The following is a 21,514-nucleotide window of genomic DNA, read 5'->3' as shown; positions in this document are numbered from 1 at the left end:
ACATTTTCAATTGAGATGTTTATTTTTTTATAGATCTAATTCTTCATCTGTACTGCTTTTTTTTTTTTTTTTTTTTTTTTTAAGATTTAAGTTACACCTACTTGTACACTATATTTGGCTATTTGTCCTCTGTTGTCCTTTTCATTTTCACTTTCCATTAATTTGTTTCTGGCTCTATTATCTGCTTCTGCTTGCATGAATGATAGATATCTTGTGTGAAAAGCTTTGAATGATGCTTCCAGAAGATACTGTTCTTACACCCTATGGTGGTCAAGCGAAGACTGAGTTCCGAAGTTGGGAAACTCAGCCTCACTTTGGTCTGCCCTTTTTATGTGAAGATGTAGTCACTTTCAGGTGTCTAACACAACAGTCTGTTCATTCAGGGTCTGAGTTCCATTTTCCTCCCTAATCATGGTGAAACTTGTGGGGATTTGGAAAGCCTTTCATTTGCTGCTTTCTGCTTAGGACATCAGCTTCACATAGCGTTTGGACGTTCCCACATATCTTATGATCTTATGAAAAGGTTGAAAAGAAACAGGATGGGGAATGTCAGTCTCCCTCAAAAGGAGCTTATTTCTCAAGTTTCCCAGTTTGTGCTGTTCTTCATGTCTTCACATGGTCATTTATTATTACTGGACATTTTGCCATTCTAGATAATTGAAATCACGTTGTATTTAAATTAGATTACATTATATTTAAATTAGAAATTCTCAGTTCACAATTTTCCATTATTTTATGATCTTCCCAAAGCATGATAAAAATATTTGCTTACAGAAACACAGATATAATATTTATTGAGTTTTGAATACTTCCTTTTTAACATTTTATTAAGCATTTTCAAGTTTAACTGGAAAGTCAGCACACTGCCAAACCAGATACCTGACAAATGATTTATTGTAATTCATACTGGAAGAAGATATGAACAAACATTATAGGTCATTAAACTACAGAGCAAGGGCTGTAGGAGAGATGTTTTTGATCTAGTAGATGAAAAAAATCAAGATTGTAAAATATTTGAAAATAGAAAATTATAAGACATTCAGACTCCAGTCTGCTTAGAAATAAGCATTAACATTTTTAAAGTAAGAACATTCCTTTTTACTTTTCAGTGCACGTACACACTGTCTGCGTATTAATTTCATGTAATTCTAGAAATTCTACTTAAATTTTTTATCACTTTTTGTAATATAGTTTAATATTAGTTTTGCTCTTTATTTTAAATATTGAATGATAAGATTTCAATTTTGCAAAAATTTATGCATGATATTTTAATCTGGCAGAACGAAATACCCACTTCTCTAAATTAAAAATTATAACAATCTTAAATTACACTTTGTGACTTTTTAAAGTTGGTGTAAAAATTATTAATTTTTTTCTAAATAATTTTTCTTTTTCTTCATTTTTTTTCCTGTGTGTGTATATGTGTTCCAAGGCCAAACTGTTTTCAGATAGTAGTTCAGCACTTTAGTGAAGAACATTACATCTTTTACTTTGCAGGAGAAACTCCAGAACAAGCAGAGGTAAGATCACTTTTTCCTAAACTATTGATATCTTGTATTAGCCTACCTTTCCTTATTAACTAGCATACAAAACTGCCATAGCACAGTGTTACGAAAGCATGGCTAAAGTCTTAGTATTTTAACAAATAAGAACTCCATGTCAAAGGTTTTGTTGATAGTTTTGGTATTTTTTTTCTTTTTAACACACACGGTGAAGTGTTATGAAGAATGAAAAGTACCCTTTAAAATTGACCATTAAATACTCTATGAATTCAGTTGAAAATAGTCATTTCATCATATTTCCATAAGATAGAGATTTCGCAATATAATCTAACAGTAAGCAGTTAGTTGTAATATTTCCATAAGATAGAGATATTAGCAATATAATCTAACAGTAAGCAGTTAGTTGTAATATTTCCAGGTGTTTAACTGTATTTTGTACAGATATGACTTTTATGAGGAAACTCTGAAACATAAATTAGAATAAGAAATGAACGAACGTGGCTAGGAGTAGAACATCATCTGCCAGGCCCAGATGTGAGCCATGTGACCATAATACTTTGGATCCGAAGTAGGCCCTTTGATTTAGAAATTAATAAAAATACTAGAGACAGTACTACTATTATTTTTTGTTTCACTTTGGTACAACAGAAATTACACTGTAGTATATTTTGAGAGTAGGAATGGCACAGTACAAATAGCAAATAATAAATACAAAGGAGATAAATTGGTAATTGCATAAACTCATGTCTGTTCCTTTGTTATACTGTTGTTTTCTTTGTGTGTGTGTGTAGGATTGGATGAAAGGTCTGCAAGCATTTTGCAGTTTACGGAAAAGTAGCCCAGGCACATCTAATAAACGCCTTCGTCAGGTGAAACTTCACTTTGCTCTGTTTTTTCTATGCATGCTATTTTTTGCTAACTTAAGACTAGAAAGGTTAGTTTTTCAGGCATTTTTCAGCTTTGCTGTCACTTGCTGGACTTGGTAGCAGATTCCTTTGTCAAAGAGAGTTCTTTATATATGTATAAAGAATCTCATTCCTAGTCTGGGTCAACTTTTAAATAAATACAGAGGATTAATTTTCCACTTAACCCCATCTTATGCCCACTTTTTCTTGCTTGAAAAATTACGTCAATTAGGTAGAATGAAAGGTACTTTTGAACAGTTAATCCTACTCTTCAGTAGTATCCTTGAATACTTGCAGTTTTCATGGTATAGTCTTTTTGAGACTACATGATTTTTAGGAAAGAAGCAATCTTAATAAAAACTAAACTTTGTCTACACTTTTGTTTATTGGAAGTTCAGCTAAATTCGTTTATTTGGGTATGTACTGCTACATGCTTTTTCTTAACTATTTTTCTGATTAAAGATAGGGTTTCTGTGTGTAGCCCAGGCTGGGTTCAAACTTACAGTAACTCACACGCACCATCCTCCTGAATGCTAGGATTACACCTGTGTGCCACTGTAACTGACTTAGTTCTTACTTTTTGGCCTTCACTTCTTTCTTTTGTTGTTTCAAATCAGATTTTGATGTGGTTAAAATTTTGGAGAAAGTCAAAATATTTATGGAGTAAAGTGACCCCTATTAATGGATACTTCTAGTAAGCTTGCTGAGTTTAACATACTATTTTATTAAAAGTATATAAAATAGTTGTTTATTTAGGTAACAAAATACTCTTCATAATATAAACCCTGGGCTTTGTCCCAATTATACTTAATTATATTTATGTTTAAATATTTAATATATAGAAATTCTCATATCTATTTGTACATGTAAAAATCACAGCTAATATCTTGAATTCCTTTGATGTGTCAGTTAATTTGCTGTGTGGCTATGAGTTGTTTCCAATCATTAACATGGCATGTAGTCTTCTACTTTTACTGTATGAAAAAGGAAAAGTTCTGAGACTGACTTGTTGAAGATGATATAACTCATAGTAGAGAAAGAGCAATACTAGGTTGGGTCTGGCACCCACACTGGTGACGTTAGGCTCTTGGAATTACTGTCTTTTCTGAAATGTCAGAAATTAAAATTAGTGTCTTAGAATACCTTAACCACAAGACTCTTTTTAGAGTAGTGGAATCTTATTGTAAGCTATGATAGTTGTCATTTTGATGTGGATGCTGATAGTTGATTAGCAAAGCTTATGGTTTTTTTTTCTTAAATATTGAGAAAAAGTCATTATTTTTTGGGTTTTGAAGCCTCATATACAGGTCTTGAAATGTTGAATTATTAATTTTTGTGTTCTCTTTAGGTCAGCAGCCTTGTTTTACATATTGAAGAAGCCCATAAACTACCAGTTAAACACTTTACTAATCCATATTGTAACATCTACTTGAATAGTGTCCAAGTAGCAAAAACTCATGCAAGGGAGGGGCAAAACCCAGTATGGTCAGAGGAGTTTGTCTTTGAGTAAGTCATATTTTATCATATTTAATCAGTTTTTAGAATCATAATTACATTTTCCTCCTGCTGTTTATATATAAATTATCTGTTTAAGTTTCTATTGTTTTCTAGGTGTTTTAATAGTATTTTCTGTTGGGTTTTTTCATATTTGGATTACTCAAAAGCAATGACAAAATGCTTTCCATGTTTCCTAATTTTGTTTTAATGGATTATTAATGGCTTGATCTTGTTTTAAACCTAACATACTGAATTTTTAAAACAGAAATAAGGTAATTTGATATTAGAACTTTTTCTAATTTTTCTCCTTGGTTTTTTTAGTGATCTTCCTCCTGACATCAATAGATTTGAAATTACACTTAGTAATAAAACAAAGAAAAGCAAAGATCCAGATATCTGTAAGTTGATTGTGAAATTTTCTAAAGTAATAAAAGCATGTTGTATATATTTTTAGAATTATGATGTGTCACAATAAAAGTGGAACACATGCAGTATGACAATTTGGTTCTAAATATTTTGATTGTTCAGAGGAAATTATGAAGGAAAGAAAGACCAAAATGGCTAAAGTGTATGTACTGTAAGTCCTTACAACTTAAAATATACAAATACTCACTTTCCTGTTCCCAAAGAACAAGATGAGAAAATGGTAGTGGTGATTGTTTTTTATCCTCTTTACTTTTGTAAGTGTCCCCTAATTTCCTACACTTCACATATTAAAGGTAATGTTAAAACTAGAGTTACATAATTCAGTGGTAGAGTATTGTCTAGCATGAAGAGGCCTGGGGATTAAAACCTAAACCTGCAAAGAAAAAGAAAAACATACACAGAAAATTGAGGTGCTTAATAGCAGATGCTCAGGTCCTATTCCAGCAGTGCATTTCTTCCCATGTTATTGGTAGGACAGATGACAGTTTGGCTTAATGACACATCAGGGTGAATTAGGTTTATGTCTTCTTACAACTTATGGTTTTAGGGTAAGCAGTACTATGACAGATCAAAACCTGTAGTTCTCTGATTAGAGTGTTTAGTCTAATTGCTTACCTTTTTTAAAAATGTATTTCTCTATTACTTATAATATCCCAATAATGGCACAGAAAAATGCTGTACTTTCTATTTGGATCTGGTCTTTATTGTTCTACCTTTTTACCTCACTAGCTAACTAAAACAGTTTTTTGTTTGGAACAGATTTTTAACTTCCCCAGGCTGAATTATGTATCCTTGTGTCCAAAAGTATTATCCACTGTTGCAGCACTTGAATTGCATCCTCTCCGATAGCTTAAGACATTTTGTATGCGTATCAGACATTAAGCCTTAATCATTTCTTAATCCCATGTTCCCATAGTACAACAGAATGTCATATAGCAGGCCTTCAGTAAATGAAGGAAAAACCAGTTAAGTGTAGACTTTGTGGTAGTGTTGAAATGAACAGCATTTAAAGCTACAGAACAGTATTATCAAGAAAAGCGTATTATATGGCCATAGTGGCTTTCTAATACAGTCATTTGTTTTTCCTCTGTAGTATTTATGCGTTGCCAGTTGAGCAGGTTACAGAAAGGACATGCCACAGATGAATGGTTTCTGCTGAGTTCCCATATACCACTAAAAGGTATTGAACCAGGATCTCTGCGTGTTCGAGCACGATACTCCATGGAGAAAATCATGCCAGAAGAAGAGTACAGTGAATTTAAAGAGGTATTCTTTACTAGTTTAATCATTTTTCATGATACTAAACAAAAATATTTACTATTTAATGAAAACCCGTTAAGTTAAATAGTAATGCCCTATATTAATGGCAGACTAGTAGCCAGATGTAAAACACATAATGTGATTTGATTTTAATAAGACTAGAAATGCCGGGTGGTGGTGGCGCACACGTTTAATCCCAGCACTTGGGAGGCAGAGGCAGGCGGATTTCTGAGTTCGAGGCCAGCCTGGTCTACAGAGTGAACTCCAGGACAGCCAGGGCTACACAGAGAAACCCTGTCTCGAAAAACAAAAAAACAAAAAACAAAACAACAACAACAAAAAAAAAGACTAGAAATATATAGGATACAAAGTCAATTTTTAAGTCTTATTCAATAGATGTTTTTTTCAGTTCTATTTCTTGCTGTGTACTTTCAACAGTCTTTATGTCACTTTTAGCTTATATTGCAAAAGGAACTTCATGTAGTCTATGCTTTATCACACGTATGTGGACAAGACCGAACACTACTGGCCAGCATCCTACTGAAGATATTTCTTCATGAAAAGCTTGAATCATTGTTGTTATGCACACTAAATGACAGAGAGATAAGTATGGAAGGTAATATATGGATATATGATATTTTTAAAAATTAGTTATATATCAAACATGTATGCTGTTTATTTAAATGTATTAAATAAACTATTAAATCATTTTAAAAGGATGTAAGATTGTTTAATATGGGAATGGATTGTTATTTCTAATTGTCATGACAGATAAATATTAGAAGCTGTAAGAAAATGATTTCTATGTTCTGATCACTCAGTGTGTAATCAACAGTGGTGTGATATTTAGTTTTTACTTAGTAACTAATTCATGAGTAGAAGTCATAAAATATACTGGTGTATTTTATTTCTAGATTGTTTATCAGTCTCAAGGCCACTGTAACATATTACTATGCTTTTCACAGATTCCTAATCTATTTACTCCACTTTGATTTGGTGACAGTGCTGCCTTCTTTAATCATAAAAATTAATTTGTCAAGGAGTAGATAAAATGTTACATATTTTTATATTTAGTGAAGAGACACCATTACCAAGGTAACACTTGTAAAAGAAAGCATTTAACTTGGGGCCTTGCTTGCAGTTTCAGAGATTTAATTGATAATCATTATGACAGTATTAAGCATGGCGACATGTAGGCAAACACTGTAGCAGTAGCTGAAAGCTACATCCTGATCTGTAGGCACAGAGACTCAGGGCTTGCTGTGGGCTTTTGAAACCTCAAGCCCATCTCTAGTGACAACATTTCCTCCAACAAGGGCAAACTTCCTAATCTTTCCAATCTTTTCAAAGACTGTAACTCCTGGTAAATAAGCCTTCAAATATATGAGCCTAGGGGGCCCTTCTTACTCAAACCACCACAGAGGTGAAATTGTTTTGGGTTGTGAAATCAGTAGAAAACAAAGCAAGATATGGTTCCTATATGTATCACAAACTGGTGTTCAACACACTGTAAAACTATTTTGAATCTTAAGTTCTCATATGAATATGATAGTGTTTTATTTTTTCTCACTTATGATAGTTATGATTTAAATCACTCTGAGGTAAGGTTATCATGCATGTTATCCTCAACATATGTATGTAAAAAGCACATTAATGAAGAAAAATAATTTAATTTCCAGCTTAGTTATATTAGTACAGTTCTATAAATACAATGAAACATCTCTTTTTGTGTAGATGAAGCCACTACCCTATTTCGAGCTACAACACTTGCAAGTACCTTGATGGAGCAGTATATGAAAGCCACTGCCACACAATTTGTTCATCATGCTTTGAAAGACTCCATTTTAAAGATAATGGAAAGCAAGCAATCATGTGAGGTAAGAATTTGTAGTTTTAATCTTTGCAGCAAGTAGCATACTTTAATGAGAACTTTTAACAAATTACATATTTAGGAAAATACATCACTTCTGAAATTTATCAATGCAATTATGTTCCCTAATATATTTATAATCCACCTCTCCTTGAGCACATACAAAGCTATTTGACCGATTCTCTTATTATGTTAATGATCTTAAAGAAAATGTGTATAACATAAATCAAACACTTTTCTAGGGACTTTTGTTGTACATGTTGAGTATCTGTTACTGAAAAAAATTATTTTAAAAACTTTGGATGATTTCATATATACAGTAAAGTATACTGTGAATGGGACTTAGTCTTATGACTAAGGTTAATTTTATATGAGTTCTTGGAGGCTTATTTTATGGTTTGCCCATTGTGTGCAGTCAGATGTGGAATTTCCCATGTGGATAGTGCTATGTCAGCAGCCAAAGTCTAACTTCAAGGGTACTTACTTTAGTAAAATGTTATAACATCCTCTCCTTAGAGGGATTTCTGGACTATTTTATGGAAGACAGGAATTAAAAGAGGATGAGATGAAAGAATCTTTTAAAGATGATTAAGGTTTCACTGTGAGTTTATAGGCAACCCATACCATCATGAGTAGAATCGCTCTTGCATGACTATTCTACTTCATGAATGCTACAGAGTTATTTCAAAGAAGAATAGTATAAATGTTTAGGCTTGATATAGTTTCAGTAAAATAAAATACTTTTTAACACTTGGAGCTATAAAATGTTAATTCTACCACAACAAAATGAGTGATTTGAGTTGAGGGTAATCACATAATTACCGTTACTATGAAAGTTGACATAGCCTTCAGATTTGTAGATAAATCTGGCAGACAGGAAAGGTGGATGGTGGGGAGGAGAGGTGTTCTTAAAAAGTTTTGAAGGGTCATGATTTTACTTAATATATTTTGGTTATTTTCCTTAGCCACTAAGTAAATTGAATGTTGCTTTAAAACATAAACAGAACTGAGTAGTTTGGTAGTCAGTTGAGAAACTGAGAATGAATTTTAGCAAACTTACTTAATTTGTACATGTGGAACAAGTAGCAGATTTGAAAACATCTGCTCATTCACCATGATTTACTTGAAATTCAATAATCACAAAAAATAAATTTGTATTTCTCTTAGTTAAGTCCATCAAAGTTAGAAAAAAATGAAGATGTGAACACTAATTTAGCACACCTATTGAGCATACTTTCAGAGCTTGTGGAGAAAATATTCATGGCTTCGGAAATACTTCCACCGTAAGTGATTATATTTTCATTTTGTCTTTTAATGAATGATTTCTATTATCTCGGCGTTATACTCGGACTTTCAGTCCTTAAAAGATGGATTATGTTTAAGGAAAAGAGAGTAAAAGAATGAAGTAACTGTTAATGAAGCTAGATGAAGTTAGACATTGTGGCACATGCCTGTAATCCAGTATTGGAGAGGTTGAAGCAGGAAGAGCTTAGGTCAACCTAAACACAGGTATTTACAATTTAAATTGTGTAATGTAGACCAAGGAAGACTGGCTTTTATATTTTAGCTTAGGGAGTGACTGACATGTCTCAAATCTGAGGACAGTATCTGGAAATTTAGTCTTTATTTCTTGCCTAACATTAAATTTCCAGCAAACAAAAGCAAAAGAAGTTTAAGATGTACACAAGATACCAGTATTAATGTCTGATTAAGTTAGTGTGAGAAAACTCGGTTGTTTAGATGGAAGAGTCAAAGTAATAGAAAATGTGCTGTTTTAATTAATAACTTGTTTCATTAAGAGAATTTACAATTCATTGAGGTAATAAGCATACTAGATTATGTTTCTACATCCATTACTGAATGTGTTCCTCATTACTTTTGACAAAACCTTATTTATATGAGAAAGCCAAATGTATTAAAACTAGGTATACAGTTTAGGTAAATTAAAATTTTGTCTGCTAGTAGATTATTATTATGATGATATTCAATTTCTGTATTGAGACATTTATGTTATTTTGGCAGGACACTGAGATATATTTATGGGTGTTTACAGAAATCAGTTCAGCATAAGTGGCCTACAAATAACACCATGCGAACAAGAGTTGTTAGGTAAGAGTCACTTTTTCATTTGTCACAGACATTATATGCAACATACACTGATCTGTTTATGTAGGCAGAAATACAATAATTGAACCATCTGGATTTTAATTAGTTTGTAGCATCTAGGATTCCAGACTAATCTCCAACCATACCTTGTAATTCTGAAGCTGATTCAGTCTGGTCATAGTATACTAAGAACTGCTTTGGCAGCTATCATTATCATTATCCAGTGAGGAAGCAGATCTAGAGAGATTAAACTTTTTAAGTTATACACTTAATTTCTAAAACCATCTAAAAATCTTAATAGTGTTCAAAGATTTTGGGTAAGCATATCTCAGCTAGTACACAGTGACTAGAAATTTAGTAGAAATACATCAAATACAGCAGTTTTCTAGTATGGAAAATACACAGTACATGTAAAAATGGAAAATACAAGTTTTAAAGACATGTTTCTAATGTAAATTTTGTCAAGAGAACTCTCACAGACAGAAAGAATTTCTAACAGTGGCCTAAGGGTATAGCTCAGTGGTCGAGCACTAGCTTAACACTAAGAGGTCCTGGATTTCATTCCTACCACTGAATAAAACAGCCTACCAAAACCCATCAGTTAGCTGTGCCAAAACATACTGAAGAATTGTAGGAATGCAGAAAATGAAAAGCACACTATTCTGTACATTATGTGCTTTAAATATGTATAACTGTCAAACTAATAAAACAGGGAATCCTCTGGTTGGATTAACAATGACAGTGCTTTAGAGGCTTTTACTGCCTAAGGTGATTTCTCTTAATCATCTTTTAAATTAAGTAGTACCCATGCATTACTCAATTTAAAATCACCTTAAAAATTTAAAACTACTTTTTTCACTGAGATTTTTTTTTTTTTGTTTTGGTTTTGTGTGTGTGTTTCCCTCTTTGTGCATTTTCCCTTTTTTTATTGGATATTTTATTTATTTACACTTCAGATGTTATCCCCTTTCCCCACTTCCCCCCAACCCCCAGAAACCCCCTATCCTATCTCCTCTCCTCCTGCTGCTATGTGTGCCCCCACCCACCCCCACCTCCCCGTCCTGCAATTCCCCCATACTGGGGCATCCATTCTTCACAGGAACAAGGATATCCTCTCCCACCTATGCCTGACAAGGCCATCCTCCCCTACATATACAGCTGGAGCCATGGTTCCCTCCCTATGTGCTCCCAGGCTGGTGATTTAGACCCTGAGAGCTCTGATTGGTTGGTATTGTTGCTCTCCTCATGGGGCCAGAAACCCTTTTAGCTCCTTCAGTCTTCTAACTCTTCCATTGGGAACAACATGATCAGTTCAGTGGTTAGCTGTGAGCATCTGCCTCTGTATATGTCAGGCTCTGGCAGACCTCTCAGGAGACAGCTATATCAGTCTCCTGTTAGCATGCACTTCCTGGCATCCACATCAGTGTCTGTACATGTGGGGCTGTCTCCAGAAGGCTCTATCTTCAGTTTCTGTTCCACACTTTGTCTCCATATTTGCTTCCGTGAGTATTTTGTTACTCCTAAGAAGGAATGAAGCACCCACACTTTGGTCTTCTTTTCTTCATGAGCTTCATGTGGTCTGTGAGTTGTATCATGGGTATTGCCAGCTTTTGGACTAATTGAGTGCATACCATGTGTTTTCTTTTGTGATTGGGTTACCTCACTCAGGATGATATTTTTTAGTTCCATCCAGTTGTCTAAGAATTTTCTTGAATTCATTAACAGCTGAGTAGTACTCCATTGTGTAACTGTACCACATTTTCTGTATCCATTCCTCTGTTGAAGGACATCTGGGTTCTGTATCTGGCTATTATAAATATGGGTGCTATGAACATAGTGAAGCATGTGTCCTTGTTATATAATTGGAGCATCTTTTATAGGAGCAGATCAGCTAAGAGTCTGCCCCAGCAAAAAGGACCAAGTGAGGGGCAGAAGGGGAGTGCTAATCAGGAGGGTGGGTTTGGTGGGTGATGGGTCCTCCTGAATGCCCAGACTCGCATCTGCAGCTTTGGGGCTTCAGGTTGTATGGGAAGGTTCTTATTGGCTGCTCTGAGTACAGTGGTTCCTCTAGGACAGGTCAGGATATGGTGTCTTCACAGGAGCAGAGATTTCTTCACTGAGATTTATTAATGGTTTAGTGTTGCCACTTCAGGTTTCTAGTCCCCACACCCTACTAAAGTATCAAAATGTTTTTAGAAAACCTTATCCAGGAACCTTCACTAAGGGAAAAAAAAATCAAAATGTGAAGAGTGTTTAAGTGTGAGTAATCTCTAGAAAGAATTTAAAAAACGGGAATACTGCTTGTCAGGGTTAATTATTACCATGTGTTCTTTTAAGAACTGAAAATTGAGCTTATATGACAACATATATACTATTGACTGAGGAAGCAGAGTGGGGTATCTATAAAAGCTTCCATTAACTGCAGTTCTCAAAGTAAAACTGATGGCAGCTGTTGATATGCCATGTTAAGTTTTGTTACTCTGAAATATAACAATTTTTAAAGAAAACTTTAGAATTTGTAGTATCATTGAAAAACTTTGTGTTTATTGAATACATTTTCATTTATCCAGGAGTCACTTATAATGACAATGTATTCCAATGTTTATATATGCTGTTAGTATTGATATAACCAACTTAATTTACTCTTACAAATTTATAGGTTAGAAACAAAGTACTAACCTATAAAGAGGTAAGAAATTTAAGTGCAAAATTTCCAAAGTTAGTCTGTAAGTGTGCTTTGTAAGTTTCTTAATAACTTTATTTAGGCTTCTGTATGTTGAGAGTAAAAGTTATGGTTCTAAGTTTAATTTCTTTTTATTTATAATTTAAACATAGTTTTCTAAAAAAAAATGTTTTTTCTTTCCAATTAGTGGTTTTGTTTTTCTTCGGCTTATCTGCCCTGCTATCCTGAATCCACGAATGTTTAATATCATCTCCGGTAATTACCTTTTTATAGATTTGCAAATGAGAAAAAATAATTATTTTCATAATATTTGATAAAAATACTTGCCTGTTAAATCAAATTAAAAAAAATTCAAGGTACACTATTCCCTGCCTTGTCTTTTAGTATTGAAGAGGTTAGATTTTTCTGTTCCTGTGACTCATTTATTTATTTTAAAAAAATCTACATTGTACTCACTTGAGTACATGTAGGGGTCAGAGGTCAGCTGTCGGGAGATGACTGTCTCTTTTCACCATGTGAGTGCCTGGGATTGAAATCAGGATATCAGGTGTGGTGGCAAGCATGTTTACCACACTTGCTGGCCTGGTGGCTCTGACAAGTGTTTGTAGGTTAGGAAGGAAGGGCTCTTGTGGCCCTTGTCTACATCAAAGTTACTGTAAGGTTACAGTAAACTTTCTTCTACGATCAGGTCAAAACCTATGTGCAGCCACATCAGCAGTCTGTGAACATTTACAGAGATATCCCAGGATTCTTTTAGGTACAAAACATTAGCCATTTTACATTTTAATAAGCTTGATCCCATTTTGCTTTTCACTAATTGTCCACAGAAAAATTTGAAGATTTGTAAGCTTGAAAGTGTTGATGTTTATGACTTTAATGTTGTAATGAGCCCATCAATATTAATAGAAGGAAGCAATCATTTTATGGTAATACTTTGAACCTCAAAGCTATATTAAAAAAATTATTTGAGTTGGAACTGCATTCTGTAATTCTGTAATCACAGAACCTAGGAGGCTAAGGCACAAAAAAGCCCAAGGCAAGCCTAGACTATGTAGCCAGACGATGTCACTAAACACAGTAGTATGTACCTACAATGCCCATATGCATGAAGAGTTAATCTGAAAGAGTCCCCTTGATCTTAAAAACAAAAGGAAGACCATAGTTTTTTCAATATTTTTACTTTCATACTCACCACATTCCTGCCACTTTTTAATTACTACTAAAGTGATTGAACACATGCATATTAAGAATAAAAGACTGGGGCTAGTGTCATGTTCGGTGTTAAGATCCTACACTGACTGCTCTTACAGAGGACTTGGATTCCCTTCCCAGCACCCATGTCAAGTACCTCACAACCGCTTACGACTCCAGCTCCCAGGGATCAGACACTGGTCTTGCTTCTGTGGGTAGCTGCACTCATTTCTACATACCCACACTAAAATACACACAACTTTTTAAAAATTAAAAGGCTTAGAATTTTTTGAGAGCTCTATCTAAACATTGGCCTTAAACTGCCACTTTAATCTTGTGTTAGATTTTATAATACAGTTTGAATCAGTGAGTCAAAATATAATAGTTGCAGGCTGCGAATGTAACTAAGCTGGTGCAACGCTGGCAGAGTATACATCTGGGCTCAACCCCTTGTACCTGGTAAAGCTCAGGTAAGAAAATAGCCATGAGATTAGAAACTCAATGTTGTCCATGAACATGGGTAGGGCCTTAATTGTCAGTTTCTGTTTGGTAGCTACAAATACTTCCATTTACATTCCACTTTCTATGTTCTATAGGGAGTTCTTTTTTTTTTTTCTTTTAAAGATTTTATTTATTTATTTTACATATATGAGTACACTGTGGTTGTCTTCAGGCAAGCCAGAAGAGGGTGTCACATCTAATTGCGGATGCTTGTGAGCCACCATGTGGTTGCTGGGATTTGAACTCATGACCTTCAGAAGAGCAGTCAGTGCTCTTAACCACTGAGCCATCTCCCCAGCCCCCTATAGGGAGTTCTATATGAACGCAAAAACTGATCTTTAAAGTGAACTAGTGGCCTTCAAATAATGTTGGTAATAGGAAATTGCTAAGATTGCAAAATGCTCCCCTATGTGGGTTGAAATGAGCTTTGAGTATTCTCCTAAAAAGTTTGTAGAGTGAGTGTAGTCTTCTTAGCAATAAAGCAGCTTTTTGAAGTATTCTGAAATATTATCAACCAGTTGGGAATTACTCAAGTTTGTAGTGTCCTTTTCACAAAACAAGAAGCACTGCTAAGTGTGTTCAATTTTCCCCTTTTAATTCAAGTCCTTTTGAATTAGGTCATACATTTTTGAGGACTGTTCTGAATATATTCTGAATAAAGGATTGTTAGTATTAACACTAAAGAAATATTAAAAGTGCTAAATGTTAGACCATTTATCTGAAAGTAACCTCTGGAGTTGGTGTCATTGGCTGTACCCAATTTTCTTCTAGATTCCCCATCTCCGATTGCTGCAAGAACACTGACATTAGTGGCTAAATCTGTGCAGAATTTAGCAAATCTTGTGGAGTTTGGAGCTAAGGTAAAAATATCTTGATAATTAAATATGTTAATCAAATTTAAATTCACAAATACATATCAGATCTTCAAAACACGATTGGGATGATAGTTATCTGCTTTTGTGATTTAGTATATAACAAATTTCTTCACAAACTCACAAGTATGTACATACCACTAGTCAGTATGCAGTCCTTTAACTGATGTTCAGATGTAACAGGTATTTATTCTTCTTTACCCTTCCTTTCAGACTTGTCCTAAACTTAGGGTTATGATTAGTAATTAAATGGCACATTTCAAGCTTTTGTCATATATTTCACTATTGGTTATTTTTATTTCATGCCAGATTCATTTCTCTTTTTTTCCAAAAAGATTTATCTCCTTCTATGTGTATGAGTGTTTTGCCTGCATGCATGTTAAGTGCACTGTGTTCCTTGTGCCTACATAGGCCAGAAGAAGGCAGCAGATTCTCTGGAACATAACACTTGTAAGCCATCATATGGTTGCTGGCAACTAAACCCTGCTCCTCTTCTGGAAGAGTAGCAAGTGCTCTTAATGCAGAGCCATCTCTTCAGTCCCACAGATCCTTATCTCTGTTCACCGGCTAGGGGTGTAACTTTGTTTCATTTTTCTTTAAAATTTCATGGCTACATATTTGGGATTTCCAATTGAACATTATCCCATCTGAAGCTTGTTGTTGATACTTAACTAGAAAGTATAAATTATAGTGGATTAAGATTTTACTTTAAGTAGTTTACATTTATGGGTTATCTTTTGAATTTACCTGAAACCCAAAGCATATTTGGGTTTGCAATCATAAGGAATTTTTGTTTTCACTGTATTTTAATTCTCTATAATGTGTTGGATTCTTCATAATTTACCTAATAGTAATTAACTCTAGATCTACATATAAACAGTTTGTGTCTGCCAAGCTATATGTTTAATTATTTTAACTTATAATTTAATTGTAATTTAATAAATACCTTCATTCCTCCACAAAACTTTATATTAGAAGGAAAACTTCACATGAATAAATACTAATTCTTGCAACATGTATAGTTTTTGTTGTAAAACACTTGTTTTAAGGCATAAGTAAGTTTTTAATTTTTCAGGAGCCTTATATGGAAGGTGTCAATCCATTCATCAAAAGTAATAAGCATCGCATGATCATGTTTTTAGATGAACTTGGGGTATGTATCTAACTTTTAAGTTCTTTGAGAATGAGGTTAGCCATGTAAGTAATAACCTTTAGATCTTAAAACCAGGACTTCAAAATAAAATCTTTTCTATCCAAAATGTTTTTTCACTTATTCTTATTTATGTCAAGCATACACGATTGTGGCTTTTAACCAATCACCTTTCGGACTGTCTTTTCATACCCTGTAGCTATTGTTGGATTTAACCTTTTAAGTTGTAGCTGAAACAAGATTTGAAGCCATTTATATTGGAAGTAAAGTTAGAATTAGATGAAATAGTATAACTACTATGTCTCTCTTGAGCTTTTATGAATTAAACTGATACAAAATTGAAGAATATATTCATAATTCTGAGATCCTAAATAGTAAAATTAAATTTTCTACATTATATACATTTCTAACACTGAATGAATTTTAAAGTAAATATATTCATAATGTGGTATGTGTACATGGAGAAAAAGCCAAAATTAGCATGTATGTGTGAGTTGAGCCAAGTTTATGTCATCACAAGTGTAGGAGACTCAGTTGTAGTAGTGTATTCCAACGCAGTGATTCATTTTAAAACAAATGTCAAAAACCCACTTTTGCAAACAAAAAGTTTGGGGTTAGGAGGAAGCCCAACAGCATAAGCTCTATCTTTTATGTGAACTTCTGCAAAGCTTCTATTAGGAGTATTTCTAATAAAAAATAAATAAAGTTTAGTTTTCCCTGAGCTTTCTTTTTTTGGAGGGGGGGAGGGTCCTTTCTACTAACCCACAAGCTCTGTGAAGGCAAGTATTTTTCCTTGTAATCTATTACTTAATAAATCAACTTAGTAAATAAGTGATTCAGTTATAACAAATGTATTTGAGTTATTTGTTTAAAAAACTAAACTTTTCAATTTTTAGAAATGTGACAAGCATTATCATTAAAAAGTGGAGTACATACATCTACTTTTTACTCCAAGGCCTAAGATAGTATTGGCATTTAATGAAACCATATAGTATTATAAAATTGTTATGATGGCTAAATTACTTTATAAAGCTTAAACACATTAATGTCCAATCCCATATTTTAGAAATTATCTTGAGTACAGTCTATCAAAATTGCAAACAAAGTAAATTTTTATTATACTTTCTTAATTTAGATGCTGCTTAATTTAGATAGAGCATTATAGTGGTATTCAGGCTAGGAATTTTAAGTTGTAATATTATTTATTTAGCATGTGCTCTAAATTTCAAAAGAAAAAAAGCAATTCACATTGTCATTCTATGGAAGAGTGTAGAACCTGGCTTCTTTGTAAATAGAGGTTCTACAACCTATGTTTAGCAGAATTACTTGAATAAAAATTTTTGTACAAATTAATGTTTTATATACCTAGTTAGGATAACTTTAGAAGAGACTACAAGGATTTTTATCTCTAAATGCAGTTTTATGATTCCCTTAAAGAATGTACCTGAACTTCCGGACACTACAGAGCATTCTAGAACTGACCTGTCTCGTGACTTAGCAGCATTGCATGAGATCTGTGTAGCTCATTCAGATGAACTGAGAACACTTAGTAATGAGCGTGGTGTACAGCAGGTAGGTTTTTACAAAGTGGCAATGTTCATATTTTATAAATGGTGCATGTAAAAATGGCAAGTGAGGTACTGTTAGTAGTAAGGCATGTTATTCTTTTAGTTACTCTCATACCAAGTGCATGAGCAAAATTACTTGTGAAACACAGAACTATATGATAAATGTGAAAAATGACTAGAGATGATACTTTTTATAGTGATTCATGTTGGTGTGGATCATAACTCACACCTTAAAAAACATTAGTACACATTAGATTTTTGCTGTCCAACAGAACTGTAAATAGTTTTTAATTGACTTAGTGATAAGTCATTGGAGATAGTCTTTCTTGAGCTAAGGAAGTTAAATGGGGAGAAAAGGGAATCACATAGGAAAGTATAAGTCAAGATACACACATCCTAAGTGATTAATTTCTCCCATGGTTTCTGAAGGCAGTAAATATGACCACACTGCATTCCCTTCTTATCTAGTAGAGGTTCTGCAAATGAAGTTAGAATGGTGACTATGGATTTCCATTAGCCTGAGAGTCTAGACGCCAAGTAGTCCTAACTAATTAGTACAGTTGGAAAACATTGCCATTGTTTTTTCCAAGGTTTATAATGACAAAATTTAGCATAGTAAGATTTTTTCTATTTTGGTTACAACTAAAAATACTCACTTTAAGTAATCAAAACTAACTTTTGTGTCTTGAGTAGAATCCTAGTACCTTAAGAATTCCATTGCTTTGATTTAGCTTTTATTAAAATTAATCAAATCCTATAATTGAAATTTTAGACTCTTTATTTGCTTAGTGATTTTTTTCCCCCACTGTTTCTCCTGTGTCTAGCATGTATTGAAAAAGCTTCTGGCAATAACAGAACTGCTTCAACAAAAACAAAACCAGTATACAAAAACCAATGATGTCAGGTAGCAGCCTGGTGTTCTGCATGGATTCAGCATGCCCAATGTGGTAATTCACATCACCATGTCCTCCTTTGCTCTTGCCAAAAAGAAAAAAAAAAGAAAGAAAGAAAGAAAGAAAAAAAAAAATAGCACACCTTTCCACATTCCAGTGATGTGTGAGCTATGCAAGCAAAAACCCAAGATTCTGCTGGAGAGTAACTGCCAGGACCTTTGTAAGCTATTTGTGCAGAATATTGTGCACTTTTCCCACATGGAATCGCTACCAAACTCTGAGCCTTGGTGTATAGGTCACCCTTAACAACAAAAATGCTATGACTGACTGTGTCTTGAACTTTGAAAATATATTTTCAGTATATCCAATTGCCAAAGTTTTGCTGTCTCTTGGAATAGGAACTATGAAATCAACTGACAAGGAAACGCATCTTACTGACAACCGAATTTAACTGGATCACACGACAGTTCTTACTGTAATTTCTTCCCTATGAACATGACCATTCAACTGTTCACTGAATTTATTTGTATTTACAGTTTCCAGAGTTTGACATTATAATAGGAACAATCTTGCTGTATACTTTTTAAAAATACTGTGCTATTCTTTCTGGAACTGTTGAAAGACTATATAAAATCGATGAATCTATTGCTCATCAGCTTTATTTTTTAAACATACCACTTATTTTGTTGGAATTGTCAAAGACTGTATTTAGATCTCATGCTTTTGTTAAAATGTTTACAACAGTAAATAGTTGAAATTCAATAAATATTATTGGTCATTGTACCAATTATTGCATGTTACCTACTTGACCATTTTATAGATTGCTGATGTCCTTTATGTTTAAACAAACTGCTAGAATACTTTTGTCAATTCTAAGATGGTTTTGGTTGTCTCTTTGATTATGCCAGACAACCTCATCAGCCATTTAACATCTTACACGTCTTTTAATTTGTACTTGTTTTTCTGCTGGGTATTTAGTTTGTATAGTTCATCTGCTCTTGTGTATGTATTTTTGTGTGAAATATTCACAAGGGTTAAGTTAAAATAAACTAAGGGATAGCTTGCATAACTGATTAGCTTACTATTTAACTTTATTATAATTTTCTTTCTACTTTAGTGATAGTTCAAGCTTTAATATCAAAGTAAAATCGGGGATTTTTATTGTTTCTTTCACAAAATTCCATTTATTTACTCAATATACAACTTGTTAAGGAACATGTCTTCTCTCCTGTATTTTCTTGAAGACCAGACTTAAAAACGGTATGTACCGCAGTATTTTTAGTAATCAAAATAGTTTTTTTTTCAAGAACCACTAAGGGAGGTATTAAGGTATTAATAAAGTTTCCTCAATAAAATGTTTTTCTAAAGGTCTAAATCCATAAAACCTTTGATTGCATTTCCCAAGAGATATTGTGAACAGGGAAAGATGTTAAGTAATCAAGGTTTATTTTTCCCTTTGCTGAGGATCAAACTGAGAGGCCTAAATTGTATTCTACAGAATATTATTGAGAGATTTCCCTAGCTTGCATATAGGGCTGAAAACTGCCATAAAGGTAAATTTACTGTCCTCACATAGCTTCAGTCAAGTTAGCTGTAGTAACAAAACCAAAAAAAAACCTGTGTTTCTTGGCTTTGTCAGCACAGTTCCCATTATTGATGTTGGCCGCATTAAAACAGTAACTCATCGCTGTCCTTAGTTTATAAGGTGGAAGGGCTACAGACAAGTTAATGTTAATGTGGACTTTGGAAAACAGGGAAAGATCCAGACTTTAGTTTGAGGCATTTTAGTTTGTCCTCACTGATTGTATGTTATCTGCCTTTTTTTTTTTAACCTGACATACTTCTCCCTTTTCTACCATTTATTTTAAAAGAAATCTGACTTATCCTTATTTTTATATTTTATTGACATGCTTAGTCTCTTAAATTGGAGTGGGAAACTTGTTACTTACCTGCTTAGGCCCTGTAGTAACTGGATAGGCAGTGATGAAATAAAATCTTTCAAATTTATTTTTAACGGGGCTGGGTAGGAAATTTTCAGAGAAACGTGTGCCCCTTGCACTGATGCCAAACTTTTTAGTGATCTGAAAGAAAAACAGAGACATACTGCGAGCATTTGCAGTTCTGTCAATAGTCTAGCATGTTGTTTACCTTGAACTACACTTGGGCATGTAAGTGTTAGTTTTTACTCTACTTTCATAAAGCCCTACTTTATAACAAGCCATAAAAACAATTACTAGAGATGAACATGCATATAGAGTAAACATCACCACTTAGAAACATAACTAAAATGCTACCTACCCTCCTGGGAAGTGTATCTTGGAATATTAAGCTGGGTAAATTTAGATTCAAGGTAGCAAGCCCATTTTCCAGAAAAAGAAAAATCAAAACAGAACACTGGTCTCATATACACATATCTATCTGCAGTTGGGCCTTAAATGTAACACCTGTTATTGACATACAGCACACACACTGTATGTCAAGCACTGCTGTGACTAATCCTATCAGAAGCAGGGGTTATCATTTTCCCCATCTCTGTTTGGGAAAATAGCACGTAAATAAATAAAGTCATAGAAGAATAGAGGCATATGTTTTGGGTTTTTATATTAAGTTATTTCATTTTAAATTTTGAATGTAATTTATCTACAAATTCCTAGTCACACTATATAATGCCCATTTTATATGGATTTACTGAGAGATGATCATTTAATGATAAATTGACTATATCATTTGTTATGACTTCTCTGTAGTAATTTGAGGTTTATTATCTATACTCAAAAATTTTACTTTTATTTAAACCTGCTTGGAATAAAATTTAGTGCCTAAGTACTAAGGAAGTGCCCAGTACATTCTACAGCTTAGTAGTAATTCATAAATAGTCCGGTCTACTGGAAAAACATTGAGAAGCATCTGTAAGAGCTTCTGGAAGAGGAAACCTGTTTCCTTAGCTCTTCAAATGTTTACCTATTTCTCAGTTTTGTGTTTTTCTGATATAGTGCTTCTAACTGCGAAGGTTTGTTTATGATAGTTTGTCTACTATAGGAGGACATGGTGTGCTACTAATCCTAGTGGGTTATGAATATTCAAGCTAGG

At 33.6% G+C, this 21,514-nt stretch overlaps 1 protein-coding gene and 1 long non-coding RNA gene across 3 annotated transcripts in view; one reads left to right on the top strand and one right to left on the bottom strand.

The window, feature by feature from the left end:
* The window catches only part of LOC143440367 (uncharacterized), a 36,899-nt gene extending 26,374 nt beyond the window's left edge, over positions 1 to 10,525 (bottom strand). Inside the window, exon 1 of the long non-coding RNA XR_013108102.1 lies at positions 9,713 to 10,525. This is a non-coding gene — a long non-coding RNA (uncharacterized LOC143440367). The remainder of the gene's footprint in view (positions 1 to 9,712) is intronic.
* The window catches only part of Rasa1 (RAS p21 protein activator 1), an 82,206-nt gene extending 62,713 nt beyond the window's left edge, over positions 1 to 19,493 (top strand). The window contains exons 12-25 of one of the 2 annotated variants that reach the window (XM_076927103.1): positions 1,433 to 1,520; positions 2,294 to 2,371; positions 3,756 to 3,913; positions 4,226 to 4,302; positions 5,424 to 5,596; positions 6,047 to 6,206; positions 7,325 to 7,467; positions 8,628 to 8,743; positions 9,483 to 9,569; positions 12,437 to 12,504; positions 14,713 to 14,801; positions 15,889 to 15,966; positions 17,401 to 17,535; positions 18,356 to 19,493. In XM_076927103.1, the coding sequence (XP_076783218.1) occupies positions 1,433 to 1,520; positions 2,294 to 2,371; positions 3,756 to 3,913; positions 4,226 to 4,302; positions 5,424 to 5,596; positions 6,047 to 6,206; positions 7,325 to 7,467; positions 8,628 to 8,743; positions 9,483 to 9,569; positions 12,437 to 12,504; positions 14,713 to 14,801; positions 15,889 to 15,966; positions 17,401 to 17,535; positions 18,356 to 18,439 (1,534 nt within the window). In that variant the 3' untranslated portion in view covers positions 18,440 to 19,493. The remainder of the gene's footprint in view (positions 1 to 1,432; positions 1,521 to 2,293; positions 2,372 to 3,755; positions 3,914 to 4,225; positions 4,303 to 5,423; positions 5,597 to 6,046; positions 6,207 to 7,324; positions 7,468 to 8,627; positions 8,744 to 9,482; positions 9,570 to 12,436; positions 12,505 to 14,712; positions 14,802 to 15,888; positions 15,967 to 17,400; positions 17,536 to 18,355) is intronic. The other variant, XM_076927104.1, reaches the window with a different exon arrangement.
* The last annotated feature ends 2,021 nt before the right edge of the window (positions 19,494 to 21,514 follow it).

This window comes from Arvicanthis niloticus, chromosome 29 (assembly GCF_011762505.2).
Source record: "Arvicanthis niloticus isolate mArvNil1 chromosome 29, mArvNil1.pat.X, whole genome shotgun sequence".
NCBI lineage: Eukaryota > Metazoa > Chordata > Mammalia > Rodentia > Muridae > Arvicanthis > Arvicanthis niloticus.
The sequence above is the reverse complement of the archived record's forward strand: the minus strand, read 5'-3'. Positions and strand labels throughout refer to the sequence as shown.